Source organism: Aythya marila (genome assembly GCF_965140915.1).
Source record: "Aythya marila genome assembly, chromosome: 11".
In the NCBI taxonomy this organism is placed as follows: domain Eukaryota; kingdom Metazoa; phylum Chordata; class Aves; order Anseriformes; family Anatidae; genus Aythya; species Aythya marila.
The window spans coordinates 11,350,616-11,377,695 of NC_139052.1; the positions used below are offsets into that span (position 1 = coordinate 11,350,616).

The following is a 27,080-nucleotide window of genomic DNA, read 5'->3' on the forward strand; positions in this document are numbered from 1 at the left end:
TGGTTTAAATTTCTGCCTTGCAAGGACCATAGATCATAATGCTTGCATAGGTATGATAAATTTTGTTAAATGAACAATTCTCCAGCAGTCTTGTGGCCAGAAATATCCTGTCCCCATTTGTGTGACAGGGTGATGACTAGCAGTGACTGTTCCCCAGTTTTCTTCCTCCTTTTGCTTTCGACATCCTTTTATGGAACACTCTCTAGTACTTTCTTGCAGTGCTGATTTGCAGTGTAGTATGAACTATATGCAAACATACTTTCTTCTATTTGGAAGCAGAAAGGTCACGTCAGAAAAAGCTAACACAATTTTATCTAAACACCCAGCTACACCTGGTGGGTTTGTGTTGGTTTTTTGTTTGTTTGTTTTTGTGTATGTGTGTTTTGTTTTTGTTAATCATTTTAGACTGGACTACGTGTTTTAAATGTAAAACAATACTGTATAACACTATTATATTAATGTATTCCTTTTGACATTTGTGATTTTTCCAATCCTGAATTGTAAGATGAGGTGCAAGAAGTTTTTTGTAAATGTAGTATGAATGTTTTGATATATTAAACCACTAACTTTAGAAAAATAAACTGAATTTCAGAATGGGGCAAGTATAATGGTTGAAGTTGCAGCTGGTCCCTTTGGAAACAGCGAAAAGGTATGAATAGCTGTTTTAATATGTGTAACATACCAATACTGACATTTTGTAGCTAATTCATAGCGTGCTTTTCAGCATAACTTTCTCACAAAATATAGCCAGCTTTTGCTATTTTCTTTTAAGTATTAAATACCTGTTGACTTGGGTTTGATCCTAGAATGATGGAAACTTGGTGGAAGTCCCTACTGAACGCTCAGCTCCCCATGAGAAAGTAAGGATTGTATTTCAGATACTGGATTTTTAAATCATTCCCTCTGAAAAGATTATTCTTTTGGGGAAAACCTGACTATCCAAATTTCTCTTCAGGGCCTGGATATCAATACTGTATAGTTAGGATAATAATCCAGACTTGCTATTCTCATTGTATGGTTAAAAATAACTTAAGACAACATGTGGCGTGTACATATTATTTGTAAATCTGAAATTCTAATTTACATATTGCCTTAAGCTTTATCCACTCTCTGTGATGGTTTCTGGTTTTTACTTTAGGTCCTACCTATTTCGAAGTCATGAGTTATGATAAATTAATGATATTTAAACTGTTTATTCATTAAAAAAATATCCAAAGTACCAGGATGCTTTATATTAGATTTATGTGGGCTTGTGAAATACTGTTTTACAGTTACCTGTGGTTATTAGAGTGCCTAGACTTGAATACTCTGCAGCGACATTGTGTGACATGCCATTTTCTTTGTTGGGTTTTGGAGACATTATTGTCCCAGGTGAGCAGATGTCTTTGGCAATTGTAATTTAGGATTAAATATTTATTGGTTTTGATTCTCAACTGACTTATGAGAGGGATTATTCTGCAAAGCATTTTCTAAATCAAATACAGCAGTTTGTATTGATTTGTTAGTGTGGAATACAAGAAAAGCCAGAGTATAAGAAAGGTTGGTGTGCTACAGTCTACTTAAATAATGAATGTTGTTTTGCTTTTCTTTAGTGTTGTGTTTTGTGAAAATACAAGTCCCACAGATAAATCCAGTTGTCGGTGTTAATGAAATCTTATTAAAATCTCACCGAAAGCAAGTATTTTGTGACTCATAGCATTATTGCGTCATAAACTATGAAATTAGAGGTGAGGTCATGGAAAATGTTTTGTCAAATTTTTCTACCTTAGAAAAGCTGAATTTTGCCATAGCTGAATAGCTGAGTGTTGGGCAAATTACTTAAGTGCAAAGCTCCGTCTCGTGACAAGACTGCTCTTCCTTTTATTGTGATCTGTACTGAGGCAAAATTACTGACTGTTACGAGTGAGCATTAAAATCCTATTGAAGATAAGTATTAAAAATAGGTGTTACTCTTCTGTATTAGTGCCTTCAAAATTAAAAGTAGCACAAAATTCTTAGCTTGCTTAAAACAAACAAACAGAACCTTCTAATACCACCCTTTTTAGCATATTTGCATTGTGGTTTTGATTTTCAGTACTTAATGCAGGATTTCTGAAACTGGTTCTTGGCTTTACAGAAAAGAATTGAGAAGAAGATAATGCACAGTAATGGGAAGTCTTAGTATAATTTCTTCTTATGCTGCTTTGATTTGGAAGACTGGGTAGAAAAGAATTCATGGCTACATGTTTCATTAAACCATTCTTTTTCTTTGTTCAAGGGCTTCTGGTTGCCTATTGTCGAAGATTTGATGTTCAAACAAGTTCTTCTTCTGTATACTACATTTCCTGTACAATAGGTAAATCATGATTTTTCAGCTATTTTAATCTTCATCCCATTTTTTTTTTTTAATGGCAGAACTAGATAGCTTTCTCCAGGTAAATGTTCAGTGTCGTCAAGAATCTCTTTATAATCTTCTTAATGTGCCTGCTCATACTTCAAGTGAGTGTTCTTCATGATAGTTAGTTGCTTTGAGAAAGCTTGCAAAAATACATAGCAACCTATTGTCCCTCCTTACTGCAATTAGATCAGCAAGGTACATACTAATTAAAGAAAAGTTTTTTTCGCTTACTACAATAGTTATTTCATTTAAAAATATACTTGCTCTTGATCGTGTTTTATAGCTTATGCCGTTGGTATGGTGCTGACTTTCATTGTTCTGGCATTAATGAAGATGGGACAACCTGCCCTTCTCTACCTTGTACCATGTACACTCATTACTAGCTCTCTTGTTGCTTGGAGACGCAAAGAGATGAAGAAGTTTTGGAAAGGAAGCAGTTACCAGGTAGGTTGGATGTCCTGAATATTTTATTGTTAGTAATTACTTTCTGTATTTGTTTCTGTAAGTACTTGGTAATACAAGCACTCCATTTTTTCCTCTAGTTTTAATGTTGATTAGTCTCAGAAAGAATAATCAGAAAGTCGTGACTCTTAGAAAATCTTAGCCTAGTAGTTGACGTGACAAAATGAAGCTTAAGGCCTGAAATATCTGGTTCAGTAATCATGGAAGAAGGTAATTTATTCAGTTGTTTTTTTCTTTCTTTTAAATGTATTTTGTGTGTGTTTTAACAGTGCTTATCTATCATCTTATGTGGTATATAATATCTGAATTGCAGATGTGATTTCAATCCGCAATAGTAGTCCTGTGTTAAGAGTCAGTTCAAAAGTTAGTGATGGACTAGAATTTTAGAGACTAGTTTCTGTGCATCGTTGGTGTCTTACATTGTCAGGATGATATGGAGCATTCAGCAAAAAGATTTTGTGTGCTTATGTAACTGTATCCCAGCATGCACATACACACCATGTTCAGGTATACTGCAGTTCACCTTTGGTCATCTCTAGCACTACCCAGAGGAGCAGTAGTACTTAAAATCCCGCCAGCCATCTGCCTCCACCTGTTGAGATGAGTACTTTCCTCCTGATCTTGCCATAGCTGTGGTAACTGTATGAGTTAGCCCCTGAGAGCTGGCATTTATTGTAAGATAGTCAAACTTCAACATTACTCTATATTTATTATTAGAGACCTGAAGTCCTTAATAGTTAGTTCAGAAATTATCTCCTGTATCTCTCTGTGTTGAACTCGGCTCAGAGAATGGATAGGGTTTGTTGTCAAAGTTGATGGTGAAAAGGAGCAGCTTTTGCTTTTGTTCAACTTCTGGATTGCAAAGCTGAGGCAAACAGTGGAAGCCAGGTGGTGGTAATTTCTGTAAATGTAAAACTGCAGTTCTGCAATTCCTAACGCATTACAAATTAAGCATTGCCTTTTGTTGGTGTAACTGATATTCTGCACCTGCATAAGCTGAAGTCTAAGTCTCAAATTGCTTTGGAGAAGATCTTTAACTAATACCTTGTTTCTTTGTCAACAAAAAGAAGTCTTCTCCTTTCATAGAAGCAAATAGATGTGTTTCTCTGTAGGTCAGAATTATTCTGGTTTACCATGCATTTGTATATAAATCAATGATTGCTATTCTGAAATAAATTGTTACATGTCAAAGTTCAGTAACTCTGGGACTGTTGGAGAAATAAGCTTCACTATTTATTTTCCTCACGAGTTCTGAGTAAGATTGGCCTAAGTAAACCTGGCAAATCTCATAAGCAACAAAAATTTCTTGCACTTCTCATAGTAAAACTCATACTTGGAAGAATTATGTTGCCATAGTAGTTATTTCATGTCCTTTCAACTGGTTTCTTGAAGGATTAAAACTGTTCTGAATTTGAGCTTGTTTTGAGGTCAGATGATCACATTCCTGGCACAATTTATTATGTTGATTTCCACCCCCTCTACACCACCTCTGAGTTAGACTTGTCTGTGATTGGACACCTTAGTAAAACTCCTGTTTTTCTATAAGTTACACAAAAACTTTCTGATGAGCTCTTTTTTTTGTTTTCTTTTCTTGAGAATGTTACTCTCAAGAAATTGCACTCTCAAAATGCTGTAGTGTTGGTCTTTTCTCATGTTGTCCTCCCAGTGTCAGGCTGCATTTCAAACTGCCCTTATTGACATGAACAAAAAAAAGCAACACAACCCTGATGTCCAAATCTTCAGGTTGCCACACTCATTCTGAGGAGAAAAATTATAGAAAGGCAACAGAAGACTAACTTTTGCTAACTTTTGCCTGCTGAAGCAACGGTAATTTGTACTGGACTAGACATTCTCCATTGACAAGGGGTGACCAGACTTCTGTAGAAATTTGCTTCATCATGGGAACAGAGAAACCTTGCAGGTTAGGGCAAAACATCCCTAAGATAGGGGTACAGCAGGATATGCAAGGTATCAGATGACTAAACTTCATATTCACTGCTATTTGCTTGTAATTCATTAGTTAGCTTTCTTTATTTGCGTTTTCTGATTTTTTTTTTTTCTTTTTTATATGATTTTAATAATGGAATGAATTTTATTTAGGTGTTGGACTCCACCAGGACGCCTTTGCTACAAGGTGTGATTATAGCCTTCTTTTAATGCAATTTTAATAATTTTTTTTGCTCTTTCCCCTCTGCTGCTGCTTTTCATTCTTCTTTTTGTCTGTTTTCTTTTTCATTTTTCTGAGTAATTCATAAGAAAAAGGTAGCAGTGAAGACAAGCTGTGAAAGTAAACCTGCAGTTACCCTTAGTTGTCTTTTCCTGTCAAGAAATTATGGAAAACTTAATATAAGGTACCTATGGAGCCATGATTCGTAAGATTGAATGTAGGCTTTGTTTTCTTTTTTACTCTATAGTTTCCCAAATCCCTTGGAGTATCTTCAGCTACTTAGAATTGATGGTAGTTGTGCTTTTGTTAACTACATGGAAGTTCCCCTGCTAATTTTTCTGTGCCACTGCATTGATATGAAAACCTGCTTAGAGCTAAACAACAATTTTATTGTCCTCTGTCTGTTATAATGTTAAGCATTTTAATTAATCTTTATTAGCTACCTCTGTAGTCTATGATCTTACTGCTCAACAGTACAATTTATCCCTTACTGTATGTAGTTCTTGCAGTGGGGTAAGGAGCAAGGATTCAGACCAGCTTTTGTGGTCTTGCTGCTGTACGGCTTCTAGACAGCAGTGAGAAAGCAAGAAAGAACCTTAATAGGCTATAGCTCATGACTGCTAACACTGATACAATACATATTTTTCACTGTCTACTGTCTCATGCACAGCATGTAGAGAGCAATACAGTCTTTTAAATTTAAACTTCTTGCAGAATTTAAGTATTGATATATAACTTGAATTACAGTCAGCAGGCTAGATTTTCAAATGTATTTATAAAGCGTAAGCTGTCTGCTGTATGCACTGAAGAAAATTTGAGGTAGTGAATTCTGGCTGACTGTATCTTAAATTCTGGATTAAAAACTACTTTTCTCTTTAGCTTCTTTCTTCTCTTCTAATAAAGAGTATTTTAAATCTAATTAGAAAGTCTTTAGTAATTAAGAAATTATAGATACAAACACAGGAGGAGGCTAGCAAGTGGGAAGAGTAGAATGCAAATTAAAATCAGATGGCCAGACTGTATTTTTATAACTTAAGTCTTCTGTCCTTCTGTGTGCACTCAAATTCTTGCATAGGATTACTAAAATCAATTTTCAAGTTTCTACTTTATATATTTATACATATATAAATATATTTACTCCCTAAGATAGTTCTGAGATCCCATAATTCTTATTTGAGAGCATTTCTCTTATTGCATAATGATAGTCTTAAATTCTAGTCCTGCCATGTGTGTGTTTTTGTTGGTTTTTTTTTTTTTTTTTTTTATGAAGTAGTCTTGAATTGTAAAGAGTCCCTGCATAAGAAAATATCTTAACAACGGACTGAAAGAAAGGGATTTCTTACGAGAAGAACGTACCTACTTCCCTACCACCAAGTGGGCAGTATTGCTGCTGTGAAGTGTATAGTAAAGATTTTTTTAGGTTTTCTAGACAGCTTATACTCCTCAAATATGTCTGCATTATATACTAATGCTTGTTACTTACTTCCCAGTTATCAACTTAGAAAAAAACAGTATTTTAAAAATCTCAGTACAGTCTATGAAATCACTTCGGTAATGTCATGAAAAATCCTGCAGAGTAGTAGAACTTTGAAGTCTTCTAGATGTACAAATTGTGTTGCAGCTTTTTTAGAATTTGTCATTTGGAAGTGTTTAGGTATTTATTACCTGTTCTCAAAATAATAAATCAACGTATTTGTCATTGGCATGTTAGGCAGTAAGCACCTGCTATTTAGTACTGTAAGTTTAAACCATGTTTTTGAGATACTTGCACATTAATCAAAGTTAGAAAGTTTTAAGAATTATGTGAGTGTAACACCATCAGAGTCGATCTTGTTTTCAAATGTGTACATAGGTATTATTCTTTTATAGGTAGAAGTTGGGATTACCATTTCTAGTTTGGCTGTGTGCGTGTGTAGCATTTATGTTTTTTTAATAGTTCACCATGTTAGGATCTACTTTAGTTCCAGAGTTTTTTATCTGTCTTGACACTACCTACCATACCAAATAAATAAATAAATAAATAATGTTAGGAATTCAGATGTGGGGAAAAAAGCTGATGAATTTCTTCCACTTAAAAAATGCTTGTCAGCTCTCCACAATGTTCTGTCTGATTCCTTTGGCTCTTCCAAGGCTTGAGATGACAATTTTGTCCAGGATTTTAGCACTGTGCCTTAATCTTGATGCTCATTGTCATAAAGATACCTGCCTCTTCTGCAGAGATTTTGAGAACATGGTTGTCCTGAGAGAACCTACAAGTGGGATACTCTTATGGAAGAAGCTACTTAAGGCAGGTCTACATGTTTAGAAAGGTATCTGTTGTCCCTGACTTGAAGTTGTGGGCTATTCTTGTGAAGACAAGAATGTATTTCTTCATATATAGTGAAGAGATAAGAAATAGCAGGTCTATTTTGGTCTAAAGACCTTTTTCTTTTTTTTTTTTTTTATCTTGTGAAATTTATGTGTATCAAAAAGCCCCAAACACCTTTAGAATCAAAATGGCTAGTAGAACATAAACTGAACTTAAATATCTAATACATCAGACTTCAAAATTTAAATACATGCGATATCTTCAGTTTAAGCACATTTTGTGCTATTTACCTAGTTGCAGGATTAAGAGAAGAATGCTTGACTTTGGGATACAGTCAATTGTTGCAAATAGTATCAACTCTTTCTTCTGGAAGCATTCCATCTATTTAATAGGGAAATATTTTACAATAACACTTACCAAAAGTACCCTCTCTCTATGCCAGCTGTTGGATGATCCTCCTCTAGGATAAAGGAAGCCATATATTACTTGGTGTGATTTTGTACTGCTAGTGCTGGGTGGTTTTGTTTGTTTATTTGTTTGCCTAATTTGTTGTGTTTTGCTTTTCCTGGAAACAGATAATTGAATCCTCATTCAAAACAACTGTTTAGTTTCTGTAACTGTAGGGAGTGTTTTGCTTTGGTTGACTTTTGATGTGGGTTTTTGGTCATAGTTCAGAGGCAAGATTCTAGGTATACTGAAGTGAATGTAAGACTGTCATTGGCAGAAGAGTTTGATATTGCCGGGCTGACTGTGTGTTACAGTTGAGTTCTTGGGTGTATCAGCAAATGCATGCCTAAATTGTTCTTGATTCTGACAACATGAAGGTAGTCGTGTGAACAAACGTCTCCTGGTTTTAGTCTGATCTATACTGTGCCCACAAGGATCTCCTAAGCCTTTCTTCAAGTCCCAATGACTTGTTTTGGCCTTCATCTGAGCTTACTGTATGGCATGCTGGTGCATCCAGATTTGGAAATATCTTGTTTAAGTAAACCTAATTTTAAAAAGGTACGTTTGTATACCTTGTGATGACTCGGTTGTGCCGGTGTAAAAGAGGATATGGCACGGATGGGTCACACCTAGAAAAGGAGGGTAAGGTTTCTACCTTTTGATACTAAAAGTGTTATGCCCTTGGCCTAATAACCCTGCCACACTGAACATCAGAGCTCCTTGACGTGTTCTGTTTTCAGCATTGGTTTTACTACTTTCATATCTTCTGTTTTTCACATATCTGTTTTTCAGCTGTTAAAACTATCCAAAACTGCCCAATCCTTGGCCTCTTGCTAATTATGAAGTCCTTGAACTGGTCAATCTTAGTTTGTCATGCTAACCAATACATGTGCTTACCTCTGATTCTTTTCAATGTTTTGTCCTAGGGATGAAACCAGAGCCTTCACTGTTGTCTCACAATACAGCAATGGATAGGGAAACAAGCTTCTGTTTAGTCAGGGAAAGTACAAAATTGTCCAGTGAAATATATTTGTAATACAGCTAGCTCTTACTGTCATAAAAAGAGAAAGATAGTCTTTTCTATTCAAGCCATTGCTTGCTAACTGTAAATGTTAAGTAGGATCTTAGGCTCTCTTTCCAGTTTTTCCAAACTACCTTTGAAAAACTTGCTTAACCCCATATTTTTTTCCCTCCACATTCAATAATCGAGACACTTTTGATACGTAAGTTTAATTTCTTGAAGAGGACTCGAATCCTTGGATGGCAAGTGCTTTTGTAGTCAAAAGCGTTAACTAAGAGCTTTTTGATTAACTAAAAGCTATTTGGCTTGAATACTTTTCTGATTTATAGAGGACTTCCTATCTGTATGCTGCTAAAATGCACTGTAATACATGTTTAATTGTATTTCTCTTAGCTAACAAATACTTTGTACCAATGGGGGGAAAAAAGCAATATTTCTATATAAAGAACTGTCCTTTTTATTTTTTTTTACATTTAGATGATGGAACATCTGGATTACCCAGGAAATGAAGAAGGCACAGCATCAGCCAGTGAACAGCCTGGAGGACAATAGCAGTTAGGATTCTGGCTTAAAATAGTATTCAAATTTCCTACAGATGAATTACAGTAAACTTGGTGAAGATTTACAATAAGAGTATTTCACACTCTGTGTAAAAGGTTTTTTTACTCCACCTATATTTTTATGAAAAATATTGTTATTAACATAAAAGTAATCAAAATAGATTTGCATTTTTACAGCCAAACCATAGCTAGTAAAACCGTGCCTTATTTTGATTTAAATAAAAGGTATTTTCTATGCAATTTTCCAAACGTGCTTCTATACAGTATATTTTTATAAAAAAAAAAAAAAAATCTTGCCCGTATCACTTTGCATGAAATATTTTCTTAGTTTTGATTAAGGCTAGTCAAATTTCATTTAAAAAATAATAATAAAAGCAGTACTCTTCACAGGATTTCTATCCAGATCTTGAATGCGAAGACTAACAGTAATGTAACTACAGCAACTACAGAATGAAACTATAATTCCATTACTATACATAATGGAATAAACTGTTTGTATGCTAATCTGTGTAGATTGTAAGCCATAAAATAGATAGCAGGTCAAATTTTAATTTGTGGTTGTGGGGTTTTTTTTTGTTTGTTTTTTGTTTGTTTGTTTGTTTTTCTTTGTAGTTTCACTGTCTTATGCCTTAATCATGAAAATTGTTAAACTTTGATGCAAGTCTTTGGATTATATGCATTGCCAACCATTAGAAAAACTAAAAGTGTGTGGTGGAGGTACTTACACAGTGGCCCTGGAAACTTAGATGCAGCTCCTGGAGTAGTTGGCAAAGATGGTGTGAAAGGCAAGAGGTTGTTTTTGCTCAACAAGTGTGATTTAAATCTTGGGGGTGGGGGAGGAAGACCAAAAATTTTTAAGTTTGGACTAGTTCTTCTCATACTTGTTTGGACTTGGTCTATATACATATACGTGGTCTTCATTTGGCTTTGCCTTCATTCATAGGGATGAGGGATGAAAGGACAGATTTTTCTAGCTTTTGCATCTATACCATACTTTTTTTTTTTTTCGAAACTGTTTTTGAAACTTCTTTGTGATTGATAGACAAATAACGGGTTTGAATAGTGCTAGTATTGCCTGTGTTAGTTAAGGCCAGTGCCTGTGTTTAACTTGATTAATTACAATTTGTTTTAGCTTTTAAATACTCTAAAGACTTGGAAAAGGAAAATTAGTTTAAATCATTAATTTGCATTTAGAAGAGTTTGAGTTTGTGTGCTTGTTTGATGCTTTTTTCATTTTTGGGGGGGGAACTGCAAATTGAGGGGTATTAGGCATAGGAAATTTGTAAAGCTGTATTGCTAACACTTTACACCAAAGAAAATTGGAGAAGGCAACAACAGGAAACCACTGAGTTCACTTAATCATCAGGTAGTCATTAAAACATTTTTCTTATCTTTGGAGTGGATGTCGTTCTTATAGTCAGTGCAAGTCAAAGAACGCTGGAGAAAACCAAATAAGTGTAAGCTGAGCAATGGCAATGCAGCCTTTCCTGCAGTGCCTCACGCAAGTGCCTCGCTGTTGGTCTGAAGGTCACCTCTAGACACGATTGGTTAAGGGCATGTCGGCTCAGGAAAACTTACACAGATGAAATCTAGTTTAGCTAGATTTGCTTTGAAAGTATGCTAATTAAGACAATTGTAAAACTATATTGGCAGTTAACAAAGGCTTACTGCAAATTTACTGCTTTACATAACTTATATCAAGTTTCAACCTTTTTGTTCTCAAGAGTCCTGATGTAGATAAACTTACGGACTGAGTATCAGTTGTTGCTATTCGCACAGATTTACCGTGGTACCAGTTGATACGGGTAAGATAACCACCTTGTTTATAGCTCTGCAACTTCTCTAAGAAAACAAATTGTAAACAATTTTTGTATGTTAGTAGGTGCCCATCATGACTTTCTTGATCTAAGCTTGAACTGACAGCTTCAGAATACAATGATTTTGTGCATTGTCTTCAATTTTTATTTATCTGAGGCAGCCAGGCTGACTGGCACTTAATAACAAATTACAGTATACCTCAGTGTTTTGATAGCAGACTGAAAGCTTCTGCTCTGATGTGTTGTCGTGCTCTTTGACAAGCCCAATATCTGCCAAAGTTAAATGGTTGTGAAGAAGTGGATGAAAATTCCTGAATGACGTAACATCATAATGTGTTCAAAGTCCTGGAATACTCAGAGCTCTCAGAAGCTTCACAAACCTACATAATGACTCCTTTTTCTTTGAAATCTTCTGTGTACAGGATTTATTAAATTTTTACCTATAATTGTGAGTGGTATTGATGATGGACTAGTATAAATAAAGAAAACCTTTGGCAACATAAGTGTATTCAGCAGTTGGCTGTGGAAACTGTTGTGTTCTGTGCCTAATTATGCTCTATGCCTGATAATGCCTGAGGTTTCACACGTGCTGCAGTTTAATCGGATGTAAACTAACTATTTCTCTTTCAAATGTTTAGGTGCTTTGTTTACAAAAAGTAAGAATGGCATTTAAAATTTTACATAAATAACAGGTTAGTAGTGACTACTGAAATGAGATTTTTATAAGCTCAGTAGAATTGATTGCAACACTTCTAGCAGTTTTGAATGTTTTTTTAATATTAAACTTGTTTGTACTAAACACTATGTTAAAATCGTTTTTAGTTATATGAAAATCTTACTACTTTTCATTGTATGTTTACTGACAACAACCCACTTTCTCATGACTCTTAATTTATCACTTTAAGAATGTTATTAATAAATGTTACTTGTGTTTAAAAAAAAAGAAAAGCTGAGCGATTGCTTTGAGTCATCTTATTGTGAATGTTCTTGGGAAAACAATAACAATCCGTAATTGCAAATTTCTTGATGGTAACAAGGTTATTTGCACTGAGCCTAGGAAACAATTCTGGAAAAGTATTGTTCAACTAAATGTATTTAGCCTGAGATGGGAAGGGGGAAAAAAAAAAAAAAAAAAAGCTTAGGTCTTGAAAACTGGGCTGGGTTGGAAATGTGGGCAGAGGAAGAAAATAAAATCACTAAACAGGAATGAATATATTTGATATGTCATCTTTGAGGCATTCTTAGAATCCTGTGATACTGTTTGTATTAAAAGTTGGACACATTTTTAACTATTCTAGCCTCTTCTGTTCATATACTGGAGCCTCCAGTAGCACTGAGTCACACTAATTGAGTACTTAAATGGGAAAGAAAACTCCTATATACTGTCCCTCTTTAAAGAGAAGATAGTTACCTTGTGATACTTTAATTTGGCATTGGAAGCTGTCTTGCATAACTTGTTCAGAAAATCTCTCTTCCCACTCAATCAAGTCTGCAGGTGGAGGAGAAACCTAGCTGTTATGTTGGAGTCATGATTAACAGCATCTTAACTTGCCCTTCTATAACTTTTTTTTTCTATTGGAGCTTGGACTGTGAAATAACTGAAGTGATCACTGAGTTAGGCTGAGAGAAAACAAAGACTTCTTACAGTTTGTTAGTAATTTTAGAATAACTCATGAGCACAGATGCTGTCAGTCAAGGATAAGAGTGAATGTTAGAGTAGTTTTTATAGTTGATTTTTTTTGTTTGTTTACAATAAAGTGAATATATAGGTAAATATGTGAACAGCTCTTCTGTTTAAGAGGTTAGCCACACCATAGAGTACTCAGGGAAACAGCTTCTAACTCTAATTGGTCTTCCTATTGCAAAGTTCAGTCTCAGCTGCTGTATGAAGTCTTGTACTTGCATACGTTGTGTATGTGCTGGCTCAAACTCTAATAGAGTTACAAAGCCAAATTAGATAGGAAGTGAATTTAAACTATATTGAGGTATCTTTGACTAGAATTTCACCAATTGCATGTCAGTCAAGCCATAGTTGACTATTTTTTAATTTGAATTGCAGCATGATTGGATCTTGCTGCTCAACCTTGGTAAGCCCTACCTGTTCCATAAGTATTCTGCTTGCCAGTAGAGTATATAGATTACATTTATGTGTGGGAATATACTGATTGTTTTGTTTTGTTTTTTTAAAACTTATCACATGGAAACTATTGGCAAGCCCTGCTGCACAATGACCTATCCAAATGTTTGACTCTTTGACTTTGAGAATAGGAACAAACTACTAAAACTAACCTTCATAAGCTCGTATATATTTTTCCTTAGATTTACGTGGTTCTTTTTTAAAAATTAGAGTAGCTAGGGATAACAGATGTAAATGCAATTAACAAGTTGTTTTTTGCACTGACTATCTCCAGTGCATTCTGCTGTTATGGTTGGTGCATTTGACGCTTCTGTAAAACTGCACATCCCATGGGCTTGAAAATTGTGAGGAGAAGGAAGAAATTATCTTCTAAGGAAGTGAGTTACCATTGCTAGATAACAGGTGCTTGCCTCCTTAGATGCATTCAGTCTTATTTCCCCGTTTGTCAGCAGTTTAATTCATGCTGTTTGAAGTGTAAACTCTATCTGACGAACACTAATTGTATTTTGCTTTGTGGGAGACCAAGTCAGGCCTCTAAACTAACAATTCTCAATGAAGTCAGTTTGTTCCCCAAAGTACAGATTACTGAGATTATTAAGATTATCTTAAATTTTGTGTACCTGAAAATATTCCATCCAGCAGTACGTATTGGGAGCCAAAGAGCTGGCAAGCAGCTTTGGAGGAAAAGACCCTGGGGTCCTTCCAGATACCCCGCTGACAATGTGTGGTGGTTTTACTGTGCTAGGCGAAGTGTCCTTGTGGCAAAGAAGGCCATCAGCATCCTGGGCTGCACTGACACAGCACAGCCAACTGGCCAAGGAAGGTAGTCCCTGGTCCTTCCCCTCTGCTTAACGCTGGTGAGACCACATCCACAGTGCTGGGCTGGACTCCCCAGTACGGAGACACGGACATAGTGGAGTGGGTTCAGTTAAGGGCTCGGAGCACCCCTCAGGTGAGAGCTGGAATTGTTCAGCCTGGAGAACAGAAGGCTCAGGTGGGCCTTATCAGTGTTTATAGTACCACGGGTGTGTGGAGCCAAACTGCAAAGAAAACAGAGCTTTTTTTTTCCCCTGTGAGGTTGGTCAAACACTGGAACAGTTGCCCAAACTGTGGAGTCTGTCCTTGGGTATATTCAAAACCCAGCTCGACACAGGCCTGGCAGCCTGCTCGGAGAAGGCAGGTGGATTAGGCAATCTGTAGAGGAGAGGGGTCTTCCAGTTCTCACTGTTCAGTGATTCAGCGATTATTAAGATACTTTTTCTGCTCATTTTCCAACCCAAATAATCTGTAACATTTTTTTTTCCGTCATTAAAAAAGTCAAATTTTATCACCACAACTTGGATTTGATTTTTGAACTGGAATTATTTAATTATTTTAAATTGTTGGATTTAAGTATATTTAAAAGTTGCCTTGGGATTTGTAATGCTTTCAGAAGCTAAAACACTACCTTTTATTTTCAAATAGTATAACATGTTTATTTTACTGTGTGAATGGTTTACCTTTTTGTTTTTTATTGAGGAAAGAGGGAGGAGACCAACGCAGACTGGTATCCCTTTTGTCAGGAGTGATTGATCAAAGTTCAAGGTTTTGCATTCTTGACAGAGGTTGATGATGGAGACTCAGGTATCTCTGGAATTCCTTTTATTTATAAAGAATGTGCAAGATCCTGTTTCCCTGAACACAGAGGGCATCAAATAGCTGAGAAGTCTTTTACTTGCAGCTGAAAGACCTTTTAATCAAGACTGTATGTAGATCAAAGAGCTTCCTTTCAGTTTTTTCTTAGGAGTGTGCTCACAGGTATTCTGCTGTCAGGCTTTATGTTCCCTCCCCTTGCTCACGCATATGCTCTCCTCCTTTCTTTCCTCTTCGTTTTTATTCAGGGCTATATCAGCACATTTTTGAAGTGTTTTTGCAGGTTACTTTTTGTCTTGGACAATAATGTGTGCCTCTGCTCTAATATGAAATTTAGTGTTTATGAGGAAGCTTAACCTTTTGGACTCTGTTAAAACAAATGCAGCACTCATACCCAGCAGCTTAATCCATCCTGGAACATTAATTTAAAACGATAGCTTCCTTCCGTTCATCCTTATCTGTGTTATTGTCCCCACTGACTTCTGGGGTTGCACTAATGTTGGTGCAGTAGCTTTGTTTAGATTTGAAAAACAAAAAATTAATTTTTTTTACAGGTTTGTCACTAGCTGAAATGTGCTCTTGCTGGCTCAATGACTTCTGCAGAAAGGTTACAGAATATATCAACTTCTATATTGTACATGCTCAGGAATACAAGGAAATACATTAAATATTGTATTTATTGTATTTCCTTAAATATTCAGTAGTATCTCAAATTAAATTTTGAGCTTAGTTATGAATGTATTTCTAGCAAGGCTACAAGAAAACTGAAATCATTTTAATTAATGTTACAAGTAGGTATTTCTCTGGTAGCTGATTTTAGAAATAAATTTTAGCAGTAAATTTAAACTATAGCAACAATGGGAAAAAAAAAAAAAAAAGCAAATGCATGCCTGTTTGTACTTTCCTCCTCTAAGAAATGGAATGACAAGCATTGCAGAATGATGGTGTAAGCTCTGGGCCCTGGAAAAGTGTGTTCAGCAACTCTACACACAGCAGTTTGCCATTGGCACCTCGAAGAGGGTCACTGTCAAATAAGAGTTCAAAGTTGGAAGACTAAAGGCAGTCTTGTATCTCACCTAAAACTTTACCTTTTGATTATGAGGTAGCTGTCCCTAGATTTCAAAGAACGCTAAGAAACAGTGCTCCGTAGGGATACCTGTGAACTTGTAAACATCTTCAATTTCTAAAATTCAATGAGCAGTTGGTTTGTCTGGCCATCTGTTTCTGCAAAAACAGTTGTTTAGACTTATATTATGCCGTCATTGTGTACTGCTGCTGCCCAACCTCACAGAGAAGCAGCACCTCTGGCTGCGGCTGCTGCTGCTTTCCCCTGCTGGGTTGGGCAGCACAAGCATGGAAGGAGCTGCTGCACTTTTGCTTCTTGCTCAGCTGGAGCATCTCTACACAAAGACTATCTCACTGCATATCCTCCATGCTCCATCTCAGCTGCTAACAAGTTAAAACTCAAGATAAGAATTTGAGAGCCAGAAGATTGTATCAGAAACGATTTTTCATGGAGAAGCTTTGCAAATCCGATAGAAGTTATGGAGGGGGGAGGGAGTTTACAAGGAGCAAAACTGACATAAACTTGCTTCAGTTATTTTTTTAAAGGTTAGGCACTGATAAAAATCTTTCAAAGGGTCAGCCATTGTGGTGCAATTGTCCCCATACTGTTCCTGGCAGCTACTGATTTTACACATGTAAATAGAGATGTTTGGAGGCACACCCTTGGCAGTTCTGTGCAAGACTTCAGCCTGTGTTGGTTAAACTCCGAGTGTATTTGAAGCGGTAAGTAATATATCCATAAATACAGGGTATGCCTGTATTGTACTTGGGATGATGGGTTGGGTAATGTATCTTTCTTTACACTTCTGGAACGTGTATACGGAAGAATCACTTGCTCAGAACTGCAATATGTACTCAACCTTAATTAGCTAATCAGTGTGAATATGTCTTCCTATTAATATGGAATATCTTTAATGCAGATTTCTAAACTGGATAACCCACACCCTCATTTGCCTAATTTGGATGTGACAAGCCATGAAGCTGAAGTTGAGTTACTGGTTCTGCACTCTGAGCTTGGAGTGGTAGGTCATGGGGCCCTCTGCATTGCCATCAGAAAAACCACTCTGCAATCCTTTCCTAGTGTTGGCGATACTTTGCCAGTCCCAGAAAAAATGGGGAGGCACTGTAAAACTAAATAGCCTCACATAGCTTTGCTTGCATCTGCATTGCAAAGTAAATGGCTGACTTTGAAAGTGAAATAATGCTCTGGAGTTAACACACTAGATATGTGGAAAACACCCTCATGCTTTTGTGATGGGTGATCTCTTAAAATGTAAGAGAACTGCACAGGTGGCCTTTGGGTGATACCCTGTCAGAGCTCTTTACTGTCTAAAGACATGCTATCTCCGTGCTCCTTATAATTACTCCCTTTGCACAGAAAGATCTCAACACTGTTTTGCCATTTTTTAATACATGAGCAGTTCTGTTACTGTGACTTAAATCATACATAAATTGCTTGTGAAATTGGAACCTAAATCAGTTACAGGGGATAATTTGTTTTTTGATTTTGTAAAAAGTTAATTTTGCATACTAATTTTTTTCCAGATGCGTCTTGAAATTTCAGTAGATTTTTATGACCTGTTTCTTGAATGTTTGCAGCTAAAGTACTTGTTCCTTTGAGGAAATACATATCTTCTCAGATGTAAAAGCTTACACGTTGTTCAAACTCATTACTTTTAAAACAGGATTTTAGGATCTTTGGTATACTGCAAAAAGATTAATGAAACTATGGAACCTCCTGAGAAGATGTTGTGTAACTCTTGAGTATAACACACACCAACAAAGTGATTACAATTTCTAAACAGTTTTAAGACTGTGCAGTTACATGCTTTTAGAGTTTTATCTTCTCTGTCTTCAACAGAAACAATGTTCTTTCTGTTAGGTTATATTTCCGAAGTCGTATGATTAATAATGATAACTTACTTCTCATTCATCCCATTTTGAATCCCCAAGAAGTTCGACGTTTGCAATGTTATTTGGTGAATTATCTGAGATGTATTGGGCAAAATGTTTTCACAAAAACATCAGTAACTCTGGTACTAGAAAACTCCTTCACAGATAACAGGGAGGACTTGCAGATCCCATTATTCTGGGTCATCATACACTTTTTTTTTTGCCTTACTTGACAATCTTTAATGTTGATAAAGGAAGTGTCTTCATGCTCACAGAAGAAGAACGGTCAGAATATAAACTGGTGTGTTGTCACCTTAGCTATACGTAGACAGTTGGTTTACCTAGATGTATGAGAAGCAGACAAACCTGGGGGGGAAAGACTAAATATGGGTTTGGGGAGATTCACCGTTCTTAAAGAAAAGTGGAACAATAATACTGCTTTTCTGCCATAGGTGACTTCAGTATGGGGGGAATAATGTTTCTGCACAGAATCTGTTTGACCATGAGTAGGATATTAACTAGATCTCCTTATCAGTTGGCATTTACATCTGATTTAACTATATGAATCCCAGTGCATATTTAAAAGAGCAGCTGCAGAGTAGTAGGTTGCATCTCTGGGAAACCTTATGAGTCAAAAAAAAAAAATCAAAACCAATTTCTTTTATTTCATGGTTACTCATAGCATTCCTCTCTGTGAGAAAAGAAGTATTTTAATCTTTTTCTTTCTGTGCACAACTCAGTTCATCTACCTGAGGGTGAAAGAGCTTTCAAACAGCTTCTTCTGGCTACTGGATATTGCAATATTGAGATAAGGGTTTCCTTAAAGAAATTTTCTTATCCTTTAGCGCTTATTGCAGTGAGATCAAGTTACAGCTGGTTTAATGCAAATTTTACTAGTTCTGGTGATGATTACTTAACAGATAATTGCCGAACGTAAAGTGTCAGTGACAGATTAATACTTTGCTTAGAGGTATACAAAGTAGATACAGGAACCACATAGCAAAACCACAGTTTTGTTTAGACCAGTTATATGCTATTTTAGATAACAGAAGATAGTTTCAGGTTAAATGTCTTTGAATATGATTAATTTGAAATAATGCTTCATTGTTGCCTTCTAATTCATAGCTGTCAACTCTTCATTTGGAAGAGGATATTAGGGGGATTCTAGGCTGACTATTAGTGTGGTTGGAAGGTAACACTTAGGATCACAAGTATATATCAAATATTTAGCCTATTGCTTAGCCCTCTGAGGTTGAGGTTCAGTGATGAAAACAAGACTGAACATCTGAATGTGCCATAATTCACTCCTCCCGGATGACTAACGCTGCTAGCTTAGGGTCAAATCACGTCATGTTCAGTATGATTGAACAACGTAATACAAGGATGTAAGGTGACTTCCTTATGCCATGTGCCATCAGTTCCAGGTCACAGAGATTTATTTCACTGTAGTGCTATGTCCTGCCCCCCTTCACAACGTTCTTTCTGAAGGCTGACACTCTTTGCCAGACAGTGAGGCAGAGAGGATGTTGATGACTCATTTTCCCTTTTTCTTCATGAACTGTTCCAGTGAAACAATGTGCTGTCTCTCCATCTGAGCTTATCACAAGCAGTTTAACTCTCAAACAATTTTATGTCAATCTCTTTTCAGTTTTGCAGGATCAACAGGAAAAAAAGGCATGGAAAATTCCTCACTTCAAGCATGTTCTCCTAAAACAACAGCTTGTACAAGAGAAGTCTCACATTGTGTCTAGGCTGGCCTCCAGATACTTTTTCTGAATTTCCTTGCTCCTTCTAGCTCTTGAATTTACAAATATTAAACCTAGAGGCCAATGTGATAACCATGGAAAGCAAGTCAGTATAGTCCAGTATGTCTGTAGGGAGGACCTAGTCATTAAAGAACTTGCTCATAAATTGCATTTGAGTTACAAAGAGGTTTAAATTAATTAGGAAAAAAGAGGAAGGGAAGAAGCAGGATTGTGGCAGATTATCAGAAGAGCTTCACAGTGTTAGCTGAAGAACTCATAAGTCCCCCATTTGCTTTCCTTTGGAAAGTTTTTGAACCACCTCCAGCAAATCTTGCTGGGCTTTCACTGCTGCTCCTGTTGCAGCTTGGTAAGGAGGACAAGCACTGGCACATGGGAATCTGGGTGGGAACAAGTGGCTGCAGATCAGCAGGCTTTGGATTTCTTCTCCAGTAAGAGTAAATTTAACCTGTTTTTGTGAAAATTTGTATTCAGAACTAAGTTAAGTGTCCTGAATTTTCCTATTCCAGGAAAATTAAGAGTACTAGGAGCCTAATCTTCATACCTGTGTAAGATACCACGAATTCTTCTGAAGTTAACTAAAAGCAAGCATTAGGAACTCCCCTGCAGCAACACCGTAAGGTGGAGCTGAATGCCTCTGGTTGTGAGGGTTTTCTCAAATTTGCACCTATTGTTTGCAGCAAATGGGTTCTGCTGATGGAATTTACTGCCAGACTTACCCTGTTAAATGGCTGATAATGCAAGGATGTTTAATTTCTTTATATCTTCAGTTTAGATTAATTTCATTATTATATATTAAAACTTGTATTTCATAGTATTTGGTTCATATCAGGTTAAATTTTGTTATTCAGTTTCATGTGTGTATGTGTAAAAAGTTTGGCACGGTTGCTCCATTGTTGTTGATGTTGAATTGCATTGATAGGAATGTACCTGTATGGGTGCATCCATCAAACAGACCACAAGTAAAGCTGACAACAGCTGCCATCTAGCTTCCAGTTCTGCTGCTTTTGTTAATGCTTGGTTTGATTTAGGTCGTCCTCCTCTAATCATTTGAGCTGGTCTAGTAAATCTGCAGGGTGCTGAAGCTGAGACTCTCAGCGACAGTTTCTGTCACGCTGAGGCTGACTGGTTTTGGGCTGTGAGCGTGGGCAGAGCTTGGTGACCCGTGACGACAACCGATGGCTCAGGTGTGAGCGCAGGCTTGCACTTCTATCCCCTTAACCAAATGCTATGCAGAGTTAATGCCGACTTTTTGCCAGCAAGAGGAGATGAGGAAGGCCAGATTCAGCATAAAATCACCACAGCAGGGGCAAGTAAGTTCTGACACTGAAAATCCAAGTGCCATGGTACTTTAAACAAATTTGTGCCTTCTGCTTGAGCGTGTATGAAATGAACTCTTAGGTGAGGCTACAGTATTGCAGAAATGGTGTCAGGACCTTTGACCCAGGTTTAAGTGTGAAAGAAAACAGCATTAAATAACTATGTCCTAAATAAAGTAAATGGTGGTGAAAGGTGGTATCAGACATGATTTCAGAAGAGAGATTTGTGGTGAAAGATCAATGATGAAATGGCTCTGGGGAATTATTGTAGATTTTTTTTTTTTTCAGTAACCTGGGCTGGGCCCGGCGCAGCCTGCCTCTTCCCGCCAAAAGGCGCCCTCCTCAGCCTGAGTCACAAGAGGCGTTGAAGTTTAAAAGACAGATTCTAACGCGGGCAGGTTTGCATTTATTTATTTATTTATTTTAAAATAAAATAAAAAAAAAAAAGGCTTAAAAAGGTGCCTGGCTTTCTGGAGCAGCACTCCTCCTCCCTTGGAAGCGCGCCTCCGGTCAGCCTGGTTGGTTCCTAACGTGGCGCTGGCGATGCCTCGCGAGCGGCCCCCGCCGCCGTTCCGGCCTCCCCTTACCCTCAGCACACCGGGGAGGCCCGGGCGCCCCCACCAGTCCCGTCCCGTCCCGTCCCGCCCCGAGGGCGGCCGTGAGCAGGGGCAGCGCCCCGGCGGCCCCCTCCTCCCGGGGGCGGTGCGCGCTGACGCGGCAGCGCCGCGGCTCTCCGCCGGCCGAGTCGCACAATTATGAGAAAGAGCCGCCGGGCCAAGGCCGCCGCCAGCGCTGGGTCCCGGTGCGGAGCCGAGGCAGCGCCGTCCCCCTCGCCCCCCTCTCCCCTCCGGCTCGGGAGCGTCGTCCTCGCCCGGCTCCTCTCCGCTCAGCCCCCCGCAGCCGCCGAGCTCAGCCCCGATAGATGGAGACAGGCCCCGCCACCGCCGACGCCGAACCACGAGCGGGAGCCGCCCGGCGCGAGGGGAGCCAGAGTCGGCGCCGAGACCCAGCCCGGCCCTGAGGAGAATGGTGAGGGTCCTGCCCCGGCCCCGGCCCCAGCTCCCCCGGCCCCTCGCTGGGCCGGCACCTCCCGGCCTCGCCCTCCCTCGGGGTCCCCCGTTCGCCGGGCCGAGGCTCCCTCCGCCGCCTCCGGGGCTCCTCGTGAGGTGCCCGCGGGGCGAGGCAGCGCCGCCCTGCTGCTGCCCTCAGCCCGGCCCGGCCTCCCCCCCTCGCCCCTTTTCCTCCACACAGCCGGCACCGCGGCTGCCCTTTCCGCTGGGACACCGCCTTTCGTTCCTCCCCTCAGCGTTGTCTCGACCCTTCACGGCGTTTTTAGCGAAGGGAATCTGTATAGCAGACCTGCCACTTCTCTGGGGGTGCAGCCATTCCTCCGTTTCAGTCTTCCCGAGCATTTAATTTTTAAAATTTCTCCCCGTTGTCGTGTACGGCGGGGAGTGTAAACCCTTACAAAGAAGCATATGAACCTTTGCAAAGGAAACGGTTTTAATTCCAGCTCTTTTCCTGTTTGCTAATCGGTTCTTTGTCCCTATAAGTTTATTTCTTAATCGAAAGATTAATTCTTTACAGACTTTAGAGTGAACCAATGCGCTTTCAAATCATTTTGAGAATCTCAGCATGGAGTGTGAAGCCCTGGATTTCTGCAGGCTGCTCCAACTTCTAGTCAGGCGCTTTATTTAGCTTTACATAAAGTGATGTTTTATTTTGCAGTGTATTGTTCAAAACCACATGGATTCACACCTATGAATCATTTTTTTATTACATTTGTCAACTGTACAGAAATGTGTTTTTTTGGTTTTTTTTTTTTTTTCTTTCTAGAATCTGCAGATCCAAAACTCTTAGGAAGAAGCTGAAAGAGCAGCCTTCCATTTTTACTTGGAACAGTACTTGGTGTCTTCCACTTGATTGGTACTTGCTCTTCTCAGCAGAGGGATTTTTTATTTTTGAGTTTGGTTCTGCTGTTGTGTTAGTGCTCATGACCTAGAAATGTTCAAATCTGTCATAACAGATACCGCGTGGTATTTTGTAATTACTCTTTATTCAGCTCAGGCACACGACCTGTTGTAGAACATTCTATGCAAGTCCATTTTACTAAATTTCCCTGCTGCTCCATGACATTTCACAGTTTTTAAGAACTGCTGGATAGTGTCCAACATTAAATCAGGATTTTTTCTAAAGAGAGGGTTGTTCAGTGTGGCAGTTCTGAGAGTTCAGTCTTTTTTTTTTTTTTTTTTTTAATGCGTGTGGTGATAAGTGTCTGCTAGATCATCCTTCATACCTTCTGGTATGATGCCATTCTTGACTTTGCTATTTAAAGTGGGGGAAAAACCATTTGCACATGTGAAACGGTTTAGGCTGTTCTTGGACAATTTCTACCTAAGTTTCCTGGTATTTTACTTCGATTTTTGTTTGTGTTCTTGGAAGGGTAATTTTCACTTGCCATACAAATAGAAGCATCTGAAGGTACATCGAAATGAAACCTTACTTTTAACAGTTATCACTTATTTTTACATATATTCTGTCAGGTCATCCTCCAAGTTATCTGTTGGATGGAGGTACTCTATTGTATCTTAACCTTCTGTTCCTTTTCATGTCCCTCAATGATTTTTGTAGCTATTGTCTTGCTGCCTTCACCTTTCTGTGTTATCATGTCAGCCCTGCTTTCTCTGCTGCGCTGATGATAGACTTCAGCATCCAAACTCCTCTCCTTTTTTCATGGTTATCTTCACCGTTTGCTGTGCCTCCCTTTCCTGGAAGTTTTGCTTTGAGCCTAGAACTTTTCCTGCTTCTCTTTTATGTCCCTCCATGAGATCCGTTTCTATTAATGGTTTGCTTCTTGTGGACAGTCATGGCAGTGGAGTATTTTCTAAACAAACCAATGTTATTTTGAATTTACATAACTTAGGCTGGGTTTGACCATATTGGTTTGCCAATTTTACACCTGTAATGATGTAAATAAATCTGGAAGACGACTCGTCAAAAGGTTTGTGTGAAGGGAAGGGAGATGCTTTTATGGTCTACAACTTCTGTGCTTGACAGAATTTTGCATAGTAAGTTGATTTTTTTTTCCCCAGAAAGACCCTGATTAGCCTAATTAGGAGCTTAATACCTAGTTATACTAGCAGTGACACTTCGAAACTTCTGATAATGTCAGCATCTTGTCAAAACAAGCCCAAAGTTCCAGACTTTAAAGGCTTGGGGTTGGATTTTGAAATTGTGGCTTGGCTCTTAAAAATCAAGAGAATGAAATTATATACTTAACCTGAAAAATGTATCTTCAACTTCTTTTTTTAACAAGACATTTATTTCCTTTGGAATCTCTTTTCTTTTAACTGTGTCTACTTTGGCTGTGATAGTGTGTGCCATATTAATTTGCTGAAAGAGGTAACATAAGTTCTATTTTTTGTTCCACTTCTTGAAAGGCAACCAGGCAGTAAAATAACGTGTACATTTTCCAGAATTGTTACCTTTGAGGTCATGTTTCTTGTTTCTAATCTGAATAATTCGTTCTCAAGGAGACTGAGTAGGTGAACTGCTTGACATTTTAAATAATTGATTTCCAAACCTCTCTTAAAAAGGTTCAATTTCTGTCATCTGATGAGTCAGTCCTTGATTGTCTCATTTGGTTTATTAGAAACCACTTTAGCCTTCTTGCATTTTTTCCCCCTAAGCAGTCAAAATATTCAGCATTGTGTAAACTTCACAAATACTGATGCCAGGAGTTTTTAAACCATCAAGTAAAAGAGCTACTTGGTGCGTTTTTGCCTCGCTGGTTGAAATCCCAGCTGGCTTTTCAACAAATAGATTATTGAATAATCTCCTGCCACGTGTGTATTTGGATAAGACAGGTTTATGGTCAGTAAAGATAACGTTGCTTCTTACCTCCGATGCTGTCAAGTAGTGGTGGCCCTTGACAAACGGATTTGTATGCTCCACAATTAGCCCAGAAACTAGTGGGTGGGACTGCCTGACCTGTGCACAAACTCTAAAGGAGTTTGTTACTTTCTTCACATTCCCTGGCCCCACATTCTTTCTCCTCCATTGTATGCTCTGCGATCTTGTTACTCTGCTTTTTCCTGGTCAGTTGCTTTTGCAGTCTTTAAAGGAGCATGATTTCTATGCAGAATTTAGCAATTGGATTGTGCTGTTCATTTGTGCTTAGGAGAGATCTCTGGACTTGTTCAATTGATTTAGGGTTAGGGAAAGAAGGGGAAAAATTACTTGCTGAGCTTCATCCTCCAGCTAACATAACAGATTACATTAAGGTGGATTTTTTGTTTCTTCTTTTGCTAAACCAGTTGGAGAGCAGAGGAATAGAAATAGCAGCTCTTTATTACAGGATTCTGAAGATTCTTTTCTACTGACATTCAAATTTCAAACACTGGCAGAGAAAACGCTCTTGGTGTTTTGTCTTGAAGTTGTTTCTTCATTTAAGGTTGTCTCTGTTTGGAAGCAACTATAGTACCATTGATCTTGTAATATCGCTTTTTTCTGAATTTGTGTGTTTAAGTAAAGGCATGCTTTTTTAATAGCTTGACTGATCATCAGAAAGTAATAACGAAGTCAGAGTAAATGTTAGTCTCTTGATTAAAGGTCATTTTCCCTTTTCCCCTCTAATGAAAGTTAAAAGGGAAGAGTTCACTTGGCTTAATCCTATCTTTTTTGCTCAGGTAATTAGAGTGTGCAGGTAATGGCGTCATGTTAATATGTCATGATCCAACCTATCTTGACATTGATCTATCTAATTCTTGGATTCTGTTATTTTTATTACACTAAGCTCAGCTTTTCTTTCACTTAAATTGTAGATGTATTTGTATTTAAAACAATACGAAGTTTACCTGACAAAAGAGCAAAAAAAAAAAAGTAATTCCCCCCATACCTGTGTATCAGCCATCCTGGCTCCCTGATGTGGCTCACCATGGGATTAGGTGGGAATCGGAGCTGTGGTGCGGGACAAGAGGCAGGCTGCAACCTCCTGGTAGCTCCTCCTGGAACTTCAAACCTCTCATCTCTCTGGATGGGGCCACAGGCCTGGCAGTGGCGGTTCGGAGACTGAACTTCATCCCAGCTGTTGCACTGATTGAGGGTAGCCTGTTTGTTTGTTTGACGAATGGTAGGGTTATGGGTTTGGTTTGTTTGTTTCCCAGCCTTCTTTACACCTATATTTTGACTAATGTGTAAAGTGGATGCAAGCTGTTTGAAGCAGGGGTGCAAGCTACTTTCTTTAATTAGCAGCTTTGCTGGAGCCACGGTGCTGCTCGAATTTTTGTTTGTTTTCCCCAGCTGCTCTAATTCATGCACAGCAGTAGGAGATGCAGGTTGTCTAATAGCTGTTAGGCAAGCAGAGGAAATTTCTTGCCTCTCTGTTCTTTCCAAGGAGAGGGCAGTGCACGCCTGATGGGATAATGAAAAAGAGAATCAAGACAGAAACTGATCAGTAAGCACTGTTCAGTTACCTGTAACAGTATCCTTTTCTTGCTTCCCAAGACATGGGGGGAAAAAGTGTTTTAAATGTATGGGAGATCCAGGTAGAACGCTAGCTGTGTTGCTGACTGTGGTGCTGATATTTCCAAAAAGCTGTCATATTCAAGGACTAGAATACTTAAATGTGAAAAGTGCTTTGACAACATATGATATGAGGACGTTGCAGGAAAAGTCTGTAAGACAAATGAAGTCGTTGATTGCTGAGGAGAATGGAAAGTATGGTAACAACCAGATAGCACGTTAGAACTGATTGCACCTATAAACCAAGTTAGGCATTTTCCCCCTTACCTAGAAGAAAATTCAGATGTTGCTGAGGTGGTGGGTTTGGATTAAACCTTAATTCTGGGATTTTTTTTTTTTTTTTCCAAAACAAATACTGAAATAATGCACATCATTTCCTTAAAAATTGTTTCAGTAAAGTCAGATCAAAGTTACGGGTTATTTAACATTATTAACAGTATTTATTTTGTTCAAATGCACATAATATGTTTTGCAAAGAGTGATTTGGCAATTGACTAATATATACAAAGAGTACGGGTAGATGTATGCATGTACTTTGTCTACGTCTGAAAATTACACTTGTGAATTTTATCAATGTCTAGACTCACTG

General features: G+C 38.2%; 2 protein-coding genes across 7 annotated transcripts in view; both read left to right on the top strand.

Annotated features, from left to right (window-relative positions):
• SPPL2A (signal peptide peptidase like 2A) overlaps positions 1-12,344 on the top strand; it is a 29,036-nt gene extending 16,692 nt beyond the window's left edge. The window contains exons 11-17 of one of the 5 annotated variants that reach the window (XM_082769299.1): positions 593-649; positions 807-860; positions 1,272-1,371; positions 2,258-2,335; positions 2,661-2,821; positions 4,940-4,973; positions 9,260-12,342. In XM_082769299.1, the coding sequence (XP_082625425.1) occupies positions 593-649; positions 807-860; positions 1,272-1,371; positions 2,258-2,335; positions 2,661-2,821; positions 4,940-4,973; positions 9,260-9,291 (516 nt within the window). In that variant the 3' untranslated portion in view covers positions 9,292-12,342. Of the gene's footprint in view, positions 1-592; positions 650-806; positions 861-1,271; positions 1,372-2,257; positions 2,336-2,660; positions 2,822-4,939; positions 4,974-9,259 lie in introns of all 5 variants that reach the window. The other 4 variants (XM_082769298.1, XM_082769301.1, XM_082769302.1 and 1 more) reach the window with 4 other exon arrangements.
• A 9,519-nt stretch (positions 12,345-21,863) lies between these two features.
• TRPM7 (transient receptor potential cation channel subfamily M member 7) overlaps positions 21,864-27,080 on the top strand; it is a 53,752-nt gene continuing 48,535 nt past the window's right edge. For both annotated transcript variants that reach the window (XM_082768920.1, XM_082768921.1), the window contains exon 1: positions 21,864-21,997. In XM_082768920.1, coding sequence (XP_082625046.1) covers positions 21,995-21,997 — 3 coding nt within the window. In that variant the 5' untranslated portion in view covers positions 21,864-21,994. The remainder of the gene's footprint in view (positions 21,998-27,080) is intronic.